The sequence below is a fragment of the Podarcis melisellensis genome (assembly GCF_964234715.1).
Source record: "Podarcis melisellensis genome assembly, chromosome: 3".
Lineage (NCBI taxonomy): Eukaryota > Metazoa > Chordata > Lepidosauria > Squamata > Lacertidae > Podarcis > Podarcis melisellensis.
The window spans coordinates 74015305-74028321 of NC_138530.1; the positions used below are offsets into that span (position 1 = coordinate 74015305).

Below are 13017 nucleotides of genomic sequence, written 5' to 3' on the forward strand. Positions count from 1 at the left end.
TCCTCTGTGCCAGCACATAAGACTCTCCAGAACAGAATAAAGTGACAGAGGACCATAGATAGATAGATATTTTAGAGCACACAAACAATACAAGCACCAGATTGGGGAAAAGTAAATTCATGTCATATCCTTCATAAGATTACTGACTTGTTTGAAATATGCAGCTGCATATCATGTCATATTTGGCAAACATATTGGCATTGCTGCCATACAATAATCATGATTTAAAGGAAAGGAGGTATTCCACAAGCTAATCACAATAATCTCATCCATGGCAACAACACTTGCACATTTTACACCTGTAGTGGCCAATACTAGTGCAAATCAGAAACCTATGGTAGCCTGTGGTAGCATGAATTGAATGTAGTACCAAGTGGCCTTTGTGAAAATGCAAAATAGCTTTCCTATTATTGGCTCCTTTGGCCACCAGTAAGTGCAAGGACCCTTTCTTTCCATGTTCCTCAGCTCCCCCTCTGTTGGTAGCAAAAAATATTAGGATGCACTGGAGCTTGGAGAACTGCAAACACTGGTGACATGTTTGCATGTTTCCTAGGCTTAATTCATGCACCCACTTGCAAAATGGCAAGTTGTTATATTTCTGATTAAATCAAACCCAGTCAACCTGCATCTTCAAGGGAAAAGTTTATAGATGCATAAAACCTGACTTGTAGTGATGACTGTTTCACTCACATGATAAGCCCACTGAGAACTAATGTTACATCGTTAGGCAAAAATCTTGAGAATCAAGAAAGGGTCAGTGAAGTGGTAGATGCAAAGTATTAACATCTACAACTCCATTCATAATTCCTGTCTTTGAAACTGACTCCACATGGTGACCAAGACAGGGAAATATTTGTGTGTACTGGCTTGTCAAATGGATATGCTTTCAGAATATTGTTTGATAAATATAATGGGGTGTCCATAGCACTGTCTAGTCCTGCCGTATTGGATGAGTTTCAGTTACTAAGGCTCGAGGATGCGGACAAGATGTTTGGATCAGTCAAGGTGGACCCTTACCCTTCTTGTTTCCTCACTTACTGGGGCCTGGGAAGGTCATGGACCTCCCAGTGGAACCTTGTGGAAACATGATACAGTTTCTGGATAGTCTTCAGGCCCTAAGTAGAGAACACTACAGTATCAAGTAATAATTATGCCCTGGAAGCTGATCTGTATGACGAGCCAACACACATAATATTTAAGCCACCACAAGGAGCCAGCTTTGATCTATCATCATTGGCTGCTACTGTGTGAGAAGCAGTCCATGGCTAAAAGTACTCAGACATGATCAAAGCACACTCTCCATTGATGAAATGACAAGGCTGAAATGGATATGCCACGTGTCACTCATGGAATTTGAATAAAGTGGGAAGCCAATAGTCCAGGTAGAATTCCCCATTCTCTCAACCACATGCTCACGCCACTAATCTCCATACAGAATAATTCAAACATCCACATCTGGGTGTCACGAAAACAGAGGGAAGAATTCACCAAGGTGCCTAATATCAGACGTGCTCAAACAATTTAAGGGAAATTTTAGTACAATGTCTGAACTGATTTGTAAGATTACACCACTGCAAGAGGCTGAAATTTTCCAACTTTGTATACTTTTCTGGATGCATCCAGAAGTCATCCTGTTCACAAAATGTTTCAGTGTCAAGTAAGATGCATCTAAGCCATTTAAAATGCAATTTCATTAGGAGTACAAAACTCACAATAAAAATGATCCAACTTTATATATAAATTAAAGTTTGTTTTTCTTAAAAAAAGAATACAGACCAACTGATACAAAACATGCTGCCACTCATATCTGACACATTCATTTTTCTTTAAAAAATGGATAAAGCCATTGTGATGTACATCAATTATTTAAAATGAGCAGTCATTTTCTAAAATAAGAAATTGGTCTCAGTGATTAAAAGGAAAGCTGCTAAATTAGCTTGACAGAATTAATCATCCTACATGATTAGAGAGGAGCTGAATTTTTACTTAATAAATTCTTACTAAAGCACAGTTTAATGAAACACATACATGTTCAAATAATCCATAAGGAACTTGTGACCTCACCAAATCTTAAGGTTTAACATCAAAAATTCCTTTAACAATACATTATATTTTAAAAAAATAAGATATGTATTAATGCTGAAAGTAAATTGGGCTGGATCCTATGCACATTTACTTGTGCCAGTGAAATAAGCAGGGTTACGTCACAAATAAATGTGGTCAGGATAGAGGTCATTCTATGGGTGCTTCCAGATTCGGACCTTGCATCGTGAACAGGTTGCTCAGATTCATTTGTGTCTGTCTGGCAAGGAATCATATAGAGTTGGAAGGGACCCAACCATGCAGGAATATGCAGCTGTCCCATACAGGGCTCAAACCTGCAACCCTTAGGTTATCAGCACCATGCTGTAACCAAGTAAGCTTCCACACATTCTCATTTTTACAGTCATAGATATGTATTGTTAGCCTGCTACTTGCCATCCAGACCAGTGAGTGGAGTTTAATAGAATGTATCTGGAGGTATCCCCTCTCCCCTAAGTACCTCCACTCCCTTGCCTTATTATTCCTGTTCCGGGCATTTTTCACAGATGTATTTGTATTGTGTGCATGTACCTTAACAAAAAAATCCAGGAAGTGGGCAAGAATAAATGTTACCAGCCTTATTTATCATGCTTCACAATGAGGAAGATGAGGAGAGGTTTTTTGGGGGGAGGGATTAATAATAATAATAATACTGTTTACCTGACCAAGTCTTACACAAAAGTGTTAAGAGGTTTTGAAAATGTCCTCTGCATTATATAATTATTGATAATTATTATTAATTAGTATTAATAATTTATTATTCTCATTCCAATGTATTATTATCATCACCCCAATTGTATGCTGCATGATGACAGTCTCTGAGGTAATTCATCCGCATGTACTGTGTGAAGACCTTGACTTAACAGCCCTTCCTAGTGGAGCAAGGGACACTTGATCCATTTGGATTGTTGGAAACAACATGGGTATATTGTGCATTAAATACCACCCACTGAAACAACCCCACCCATGTGATAAATAACCTCCTCCCCTCAAAAAATAATACTACAGTGGTACCTTGGTTCTCGAACTTAATTCGTTCCGGAAGTCCGTTTGATTTCCGAAATGTTTGAAAACTAAGGCACAGCTTCTGATTGGTGCAGGTGCCCCGGAAACAATAGATGACAGCCACTTCAGATGTTCGGCTTCCCAAAAAAGTTTGAAAACTGGAACACTTACTTCCAGGTTTTCAGTGTTTGGAATCCTAGGCGTTTGGGAACCAAGGCGTTTGAGAACCAAACTGTAATCAGCTCCCAAAACAGCTTTGACTTCTTGGTAGTGGGGCCATCTTTCTTCAGATGTCAAAGAGAAATATCTACATAGCTTTTACAAGACATCTGAAGGCAGCCCTGTATTGGGAAGTTTGTAAGGCAGCCAGATGGGCGGGGATATTATTATTATTATTATTATTATTATTATTATTATTATTATTATTATTTGCTTATATCAAATTATTTTTACTATTAGATTTTCTGTGGGAAGAAGACATCTGAATCAAATGTAAGGCAAAAAAACCATAGGGTGGGTTGGCATTCTGATGTCATGGTCTGGATTCTACAAAAAAAAACTTGCATGCATGAGCAACACTGATTTCACAATAAACTGCCATCTGGAAGCACCCTATATCAGTGCAAATTCAGAAGTCCCAAAACTATTAAAAATAGTTATGTATATTATCCATAGCATCTGAAAAAGGGGCGAAAATCTAAACACATACAGTTCTTGGATTTACTACCAATTTGAATAAAAGTAATAGTTTTAAAAATGGGAATGTAAGGAAGTCACAAGCTCCTCAATTATGCATGACATATTTTCTCCAAGTTGTAAAAATGTATATTCAAAGTAAGGCATAAAAACAGATGACATAATTTAGCTCAGACTTATATATTACATATATGCACATAAATATTATTAAAACATAAATTATATGGATGCTTATGTTTCAAAAAGTGGTCATCTGTCCACTTGTCGATCCAGTATAGAGTAAGTTCAACATTCTGAGTTTTAAAACTGGAATGTGTCCGAGTTACAAGGTATAAAATCATAATCAGTAGTAAATCCTTCGTATATTGATCTAAATGCTTTTCCAGATGCTACCACCATAAGTTTGAAGAGTAAACATCTTCCAGAAAGGACATATAGAAAGAAATTTTCTAGACTTCTGACTTTGGACTGAAAGCAGGTTGTGCCACTTAAAACCCAGATCTATCTGTAGAAGGTTAATTGTTTCCCATTACAGATTTCGCTTTCTTCTTCATCCATAAAATTAACTGCAGTGAACTTCCAGGAGCAAAAAGGTGTCTTTTTTCAAGCTTGAATAAGAGGAGAAATAGTCACTTGTCCTGAAAGCTGGCTACAATTAAAAATATTGAAGACAAATTAAAAGTTGTATAAAGATGACAGCTCCAGTGCTCATTCACTACGAACTTCAATGACGTGTGCTAGACTATAAAAGACATCAGAATGGCTTTTCAGTTGGTTGCCCAGAGGGCTACGAGTATATCATCATGGTAGAATTAATGGCGAAAAGGACAATATTTACCTTTTCCAACTGGGCATTTTTTTTGGATTTGTACAAAAACTCCCCCACTGCCACAAAGACGGAGAGAACCAATCCTGCTGCCAATACGATGAAGATGCCACCAATGTTTTGTACTCCAAGGGCACTTGCATCCTTGCTCTCCTCTTCCGGGCAACCGTTGCCTCGCCACCACTTCTCCTTCATCATGTGGAGCTTGCCTTCTTCTTGCAGGTGGAGAATTGCGATGGTTATTTTGTCTCTGTAGGGGGACCCTGCAAGAGGGAACACACCGGTTAATGAGTCACACTCGCAAAGGCTTCATCCTGTTTCATAGTGGGACCCTCTGAAAAAATGTTTCAACAACAACAATAACAATAATACATTATTTATACCCTGCCCATCTGGCTGGGTTTCCCCAGCCACTCTGGTCGGCTTCCAACAAAACATTAAAATACAATAATTCATCAGATATTAAAAGCTTCCCTAAACAGGGAAATCCTTCAGATGTCTTCTAAAAGTCAGATAGTTGTTAATTTCTTTGACATCTGATGGCAGGATGTTCCACAGGGCAGGCACCACTCTATTTCACCCCCATTCCCTAAAAAACCCTCCACAGTCAGCACTCAGTCACCACTGAGTATGGTCGGTCCTTGTTCTGTTGTGAGGGTTTAAGGGGCAAGTGGGATAGGATGGACACAATAATGCCCAATACCAGCCCAATTAAAATCTTGAATTTCTGCACTGGTTTCTATAAGCAACTCTCACTTGCATACTGAGGCTCCATGACCACCCTGCTCCCTAAAGTGCAAATAACTAGAAAACACATGGCGTATTGGTTTTGGGATCAAAGGCAGGGGGAGAAAATAGCTAATGGCCATGCAGGCCAGGCATTTAAACTTCCCCTGGGCATGGCACCAAGGGATGCAATTGGTCAGCTGGTCCTGCACCCAGGGGAATGCCCACTAACACCTGCTGCCATTGGCCCAGTTGTGGCAGGAAGACGATCTGGCCTGCAAAAGACTGGTTTACCAGGGGGGCCCACAAAGCCCCCCACTCAATAATGGACGGACGACCTTCCATATCTGGGGACATTTAAAGAAAGTTCATAGTTTGAACTAGAAAATGGCCTATTTAGACACTGAGATTTTATCATTCCCCTTTTTTATATTTATGTGCCTCTCCCTCCTCCTATCCCAGATAAAACCTTTCCATTTCTATACGGTTTCCCATTTCTGCCCCCTCTCAAACATGAATCAGTATTTTGTGGCCGATGGGCCACAAAATTTGGCTATGGCTCTCTCTCACACACACATTCCCTTTAATCTGCTGAAAACTCTCTCATGCATGGGTGTTGTTTTGGCTACATAAATGTGACCAATTCAAGACTTGAGTATATAGATTTGAAACTTGCCTACGTAATACTTGCATTTTCATATAAATATTGCTACCCACTGTTTCTTTCACTTCTTGACATGCGATATATCATAGGAATGACATTCTTTGCCAATAAACTTGTAGGAGAACAGGTCTTAGAAACTCTAATCTGGAGCCTCAAGCACCCAGTAATGTGTAAAAAGCATGTCATCACTCTAAACTTCTCCCAGTCCGACACTGTCATCTGTCATCTCCACCCCCTTTCCAAAGAGACACTGCACTTTCTCAATTGGATTTTTCCTTAATTTGTTTCTTTCTCACAGTGTAGTATGAGGAACATGGGCTGGCTTAAGGCATTTTGCTGCCTGAGACACAAGGAAGAGGGGATCTCCCACTATTTCATGTATAGAAGGTGACCAGACTGGCGGCTGGGTTTTATTTTAACAGTGGTGACAAAATAGCACCCATCACTGAAATCAGGAGGGCAGGCTAGCTTAGGGGGCACGGAGCTGGCTGCACAGCACACACAGCTAAGTCCATTCACTACCTGCTGCCTTGCTCTGCCTAATAGTCAGGTGTTCCCTGTGTAGGTGTGTGCCCAAAAGCTTTTTAAATTGTGGCCTCTGCAATTCTATCAGCAAAGAGCGTTCTCAAGTCAGCGTGCTATGCCAATCTTCCACCCCACCTCTTCCCATCTGACTAGTCTTGAAAGACCATTTATTATGTAGAGGGTTTGTTCTTAATTTTAATGAGATATTGTTGTTGAGGGCTTTTGGGCAGCAATGCCCTGAGAGTCGGCATTTTTACAAATTATATGAATTAATAATGTGAGCAAAGAAGGGTTTTATTTTTGGCAGAGCGTAACCACTGACATAAGCACTTTTCATGCTGAGACTTTGGATGGAAGCAGCAATATTTGCTTAAAAACCCATCATGTGACAGCAGGGCAGCAAGTATGCAGAGAGGTGGTCACCAACAGGCTCTAGTCACTCTGTAAAACCCAGCACTACCTATTCTCTATAACCATTCAGGAACCCAGAGCACTTGTAACATTGTGAATGGAAGCTAAAGGTGGCTGTCTAGGGAGGCATAGGCAAACTCGACCCTCCAGATGTTTTGGGACTACAACTCCCATCATCCCTGACAACTGGTCCTGTTAGCTAGGGATGATGGGAGTTGTAGTCCCAAAACATCTGGAGGGCCGAGTTTGCCTATGCCTGGTCTAGGGGTTACAACTGCTACACGGATTCATGTTTTGTCCCATGTTTAGGGAGAAAATGTGAAGTTCTACACTTAGGCAGGAAGAACCAGCTACACAAATATGAGATGGGAGATACCTGGCTTTCCAGGAGCACATGGGGAAAGGATCTAGGGGTCTTAGTAGATCACAAGTTTAGCCTGAGTCAACAGTGTGGTTCAGCACTTTGGGTTCAGTCAAGCAACAAATCTATCTAAGAGTTACCTCACGCAGCCCACCTTTTACCAGCTTCTCTACAAGAATATCATGGGGGCCCTTGTCCAAAGCCTTACTGAAATCAAGATACACTACATCCACAGCATTCCCCTGACCCACCAGGCTTGTAACTCCTTCAGAAAAGAAACGAGATTCATCTGGCATGACTTGTTTTTGAGAAACTCACCACCCTGAAGCCAACACCAATTAATTAGATCATATACACCTTAATCCAAAAATTATTCTAAGAGCTGCTGAGATGAGTTACTAACTAGTAACATTTAGCGCAAACATAGCATAACTGACACACTCATGCCCATAGTAAGATCTAATGCCAAGCCATCTCTTCCCACACATGAACATGTGGTACTTTGACATAATCCCAGTATATACGTCAATATCTTTTCTAACTAGCTGCATCTCTCTAAGGATTCATACATATGTTTTTTTCGAAGGTCTTCTAAGAACAATCTGCTGAATTAGGCCAATGGCCTGTCTAATTCAGCAACCTTTGCTCATAGTAGCCATCCACACGCCTGTGGAAAGCCTGCAAGAAGGACATGAGCCCTCAAGAAGGACATGAGCACTCTGTCCACTTGCAATTTCAGCAACTGGTATTCAGAGGCATACTCCTGCTTTAACTCTGAGAGACTAAGGATTGAACTCTGGACCTTTTACCAGCTATGAGCTTGGAGAAGGACACAGTACAAGGACATTTCTATTAGATTTTGTAGGGGTAGGGAACAGATGTTTTTACCCCCATCCAAACAACAGGTAAAAGGTATAAGATCTATGCTCTGCCCACAGGCTTTTCAGGCACAAAATCACATTTCTCAAATGGCACACGTACACAAAGCATTATCCAGTGATAGGCAGTAGATACTAACAGAAGCCCCTTATTAGAATTATTTGCAAGGGTTAGCAGTTTTTCCATGGATGATATTTGAAAGATCTTGCAGAAACATTTCTAGAAATAATCTAGTAATGCAACAACATAGAAAGATTTGCAATGCCATCAAATTTTCCCTAAAGTGAAAAACAAATTAAACTAGGATAGATATAACTTGAAGTTATAAGAATAGTGAAATGTTTTAGGGAGGTTTTTGCACATTTCTAATGAGAGATATACCACTGATGTATAACTGTTTCTTTCCTGCTCTGCATTTACTGATCTATTTTAGGCATGTTCATGCTGATAGGAAACATGTTTTCTATGTTTACAAAAGTCATAGCACATGCGATAAATAAGAATCAAAATGATGATAATCATGTAATTAGAGTCTAGCTAGCCAAGATTCTGACACAGAAGAACCAAATGGATCAGAAAGACCAGTGTGCAAACCTTGGGAGGTGCTGTATCTAGACCCATGCTCTGGCCCGGAGTCAAACAGGAACCCTGCCAGCCAAGTGCCTCTTGAGCAGGAGCTCCAGAATCTGGGACTCCCAGAGACAACACCCCAAGTCTGAAAGACGCCATTACACCATAAGTCTGATGCTTTCTGTTCCTGGTGCCTTTTCACCAGCACTGACAGTGCTTAAGATGGGTGGTAGAGAGGCAATGGCGCCAGAGGGCATGTTTTGTTTTGTTTTGTCTTTGATGTTTACTTTTTGTTATCTTTGTGGTCTTTTTTCTTGAGAAAAACCTAATAAAATATTATTATATTAAAAAAAAAACAGAGGGCATGTTTCAACTAAATTGTTGCATGTGCAGAGTGAGATTTGCTTGTACAATAGAACTGGCTTCCCCTCTCATTCACCCATGTACCCCACATCTTAAATCTGCTATGGACGGTGGGGGGAAACCCAAGAGCAGGTTAGGGAACATGTGGAGGGAGGAGGTGGGAGGGGGGAAAGGCCTGTTATGCAAGCAAACCTCATTACTCACATAAATACCCCACTTACAGCTATGCTGAAGTCCACCTAGAAGCTCTAGGCCACATGATTATTCCTTCCAAGTTAGCCTGGAAGGATTAGTTTGGTTCATGATGGAGTAGGCCTCAGTTGAGGTCCAGACCTCAGCCTCTTCAGGCATTCCTTTCACCACAGAGTTAAGACTGTGGGGGGAAGCAAGTGGTAGTGAGAGCACTAACCTTGCTTCCTTTCAGTAGTTCAAAGGTGACTGATGCAAGGCCACTAAAGGCTCTTGTGCCCTTTCATACCTTGGAAAAAGCATGAAGGCACAAACAGGGGATTGGGGTGGGGAAGGGAATTAAGTTTGGCTTTTAATGTAAACCAACCTAATTTGTGCTTCCTGAAACAGTAAGTGAACTGAAGCACTGCTAACGTCTGAAATTCACACTACTCTCAATTTTGTGATGCAATTTTCCAACCAAATAATGTGTATAGAAACAGGTATAATAGCGGAAAACATGCTCAAATGTATATTTGTTAAAATAACGTACAAAAGTGCATTATATTAGTGGAAATGGCATAAAGAAAAACATGGCTATTAGGTGAAGATCATACTAAATGCTGACAAATTTTCCTAAGAACAGTTTTTTTGTTTTTTTGTTGTTTTTTAAAAATGCAAACTGATATGGGGATCTGAACTTTAGATTTAAAAAATGGGAAATTGAAAGTGACAGATTTCCCTATCTGGGTGACACAAGGAGCCCATGGGGTAGTGCAGACACACACATACACACCCACACCCACTGCAGAGAATCATCTTCCAACTCAGAGAGACCAAAAGAAAAGATGCACTAATCTCTGCTTCATATTCCAGGGCTCTTGTTGTCTACCTGGAAAATGTCCAAGGCAACTTGAGCCTCACTCTACTCACTTAAGACACATGTTGTACCCTGTGGACACCCACTTGTGCCCAAATCCAGAATGTGATTCTATGTAGAGAACACTGCAGACCACAGGAGTTGGCAGTTATCCCTATTTGCATCGCTTCTCCTGGAGTTTGTTTTTCTTTGGAGGAATAGGAGATTATAGATGCACAGACATAACTCCCCACAAAGTTCATTTTCTGCTTCAGATTTGCTCCTCTGAAAGCTGCTTTTCCGTGACAGAAGCAGCTGCTCAGGTTGTGTCACACACACATTTAGTAATAAATATTGGGTCTAAAAGGTAAAACCGTGTTTTACCATTGTGGTCCCCCTGGATCAGTGCAACTTTCCCCTTTTCACCAATAGATAGCAATATATTATGCTGAAAGCCATTACTCTAATATATAAATACAATACAGACATTAAATATTCATTTAATCTTAATTATAATAGCTCGACATTCCCCGTAGATATTTCTGACAATGTGTGTTATCCTAGATTTAATTAAGGTGCTTGGGGAGCAGAAACAGGATCCTAAAGGGAGACCAAAGAGCACATTTATAACACCTCTTATCATTATTATAAATTTCAGGCCAAGGGAATGAACTATTGGGAATGCATAAATGGTGCATAATATAAAGCTTAAGGAATCTGCAAAACCTACGTTTCCATTTTCTTCTACTTACACCCTGTCCCCATCCCTTTTCGGTCTTGGGGGGACTGTAGCAAATTTTCATAAAACTGATTTGAAAGCAGCAGAAAGGAAATGTAATCTCAGTAATGCTGTTGCTTAAACTACTGGGAACACTGTAGCTTTGTGAAAATATGCACACAAAGCACCTGGGAGCACAATTTTGTTGCATTTGGGAAGAGAGAGTCGCTAAACATCTGTACTTTTTTTTATTTTAGCACACAGGCTGCAAGCCAGTCTGCCATCATAGGCAACGCATAAAGGCTCAAATCGTTCATAGTCTGGCTCATAGCCACCAGAATAATATTTTGTTAAATGGGTATCTGTTTGGTTACTTACGATGCACTCATTTGGATAAAGCCGTTTTCTCTTTTAAAATAGGATGAAGTAATATTGCTGGGGGCTGAAGCATGCTCTCACTCCTTACCACACATCTGAGAGCAATTCAGCCTGTATCAACCAATCCTGCCAAATCACATCATTCTTTAAACAGTGCTTGGTGTTGAAGCTCATCTGCATGGTGGGTATGCAAAACCAAATTATGCAGCATGTGTAATACATACTATGCTGATTTCATGAAACACTTGGCACTCTTCCAAGTGACAGAAAACATCTTTCCTCTGTAGCTTTCTGCAAATACCTCTTCTGTGTGTGGCAATGGATAGCTGTCAGTCACAAAGATTTAATTCGGCTCTCTGAAATCCACCCAAAGGCGAATGCTCCCAATCTTTGCTCTGATTATAGAGGAAACCCGTTCTGATGAGTCACTCTCTTCCAAAGTGTCTTTTTGTGTACTAAGTTCTTAAGCTTCTCTAATACAGTGGTCCTGGACTCTGACTGGAAATAGTCACTTCTTTAATAATAGGTGTCATGTCATGTCTCACTTTAACTTCATAGACTGACAAATCAATGTGTGCAGCAAAGTTTCTTCTTAAAATGGTACTTAGTCACAACTGAAACTGGTGTTTGAAGTGCTGTAGTGATTAGCTGAGGGCAAGCTATCTGCCCATATACTACTCCTGAAGATGAATGCAAAAAAAATAAAAGTGGTTCCATTATAGGAGTGCTTTTGCAAATGCAGGTACAGAAAATACATGTATACCAAAACAAAAGTCACATTTACAAGCAGATGGCCATGGACAGGGATGTCTCAATAGCTTATCAAGTGCAATGTTTGCCAAGTGAGTTGCAAATGTACGAAGCAATAAATGTAGATTGAAAATAATAGGATGGAGATTGCCGAGTCCAACATTTCTCCTACAGTCTGAGGATGTGGCAGAAATATTAACTGTGCGCAGGTCATCCCCGCCCCCCTTCAGTATATGAGGAACTGATTCTGTTCACACTCAAAACAGCAACATCTGTCACCATAATTGCATGACAGTAAATAATTATGTCTTGACTGGATTAGCTGCTCTGGCATATCTCTAACAAATGCCCAGTCTTTCTTCAGTGATTGCACTGAGCTTAGTGATTGCAGGGCATCCTGTGTAGTTTAGTTTATGTATATCCACAATAATACCACGTCTTTTCTTGTACTTTGCATTTTCTGGGTCTGTGATTTTTTCATACATATTCTCTTTGTAAGCATTTATGTGCCTTTTCATTGCATTTTTCTGCAACTTTAACTGTGCCTCCTGTATCCTCATTATTTTTTCCTATCTTTCTTTTTTGCAAGGCGTATAGTTTGCTCAGTAAGATAATCCCTAATCAGCTCATCTGCCATATTTCCCAGTTCACATGTAACAATTAGTTTCCTCAGTGCGGCAATAAGTTGCAATATTTGTTCCCCGGTTTCTCTTCACGTTGGCACAATTCATAGATATCGCCAACTACCACATGCACTTTAAGCGCGCACACAAACTTGAACTCTGCAGATAAACTGTGTTTGTTTTCATACCACAGACATGTATCAACTAGTGATGGAAGAATCTGTCATTTTCAGCTTCTCTCCGTTTCACATTTTTTACAACCTTAAATTCAGTTTTCCAATTATCTACAGCAATTTTCGATTTATTTATTTTTTAACCCTCATGAAAATTTAGTCTCAGTGTTTTAGTGTGAATTTCTCCTAACATACATTTTGGCTGTAGTTTTGACTAATATAGACATTATTGCAAGTAAT

The 13017-nt window shown here is 40.0% G+C and overlaps 1 protein-coding gene across 3 annotated transcripts in view; it reads right to left on the reverse strand.

The window, feature by feature from the left end:
* The window catches only part of GRIK2 (glutamate ionotropic receptor kainate type subunit 2), a 436288-nt gene that overhangs the window by 18012 nt on the left and 405259 nt on the right, over window positions 1-13017 (reverse strand). For 2 of the 3 annotated variants that reach the window (XM_081904609.1, XM_081904608.1), the window contains exon 16: window positions 4622-4872. In XM_081904609.1, the coding sequence (XP_081760735.1) occupies window positions 4622-4872 (251 nt within the window). Of the gene's footprint in view, window positions 1-3564; window positions 4433-4621; window positions 4873-13017 lie in introns of those variants that run through there. The other variant, XM_081904610.1, reaches the window with a different exon arrangement.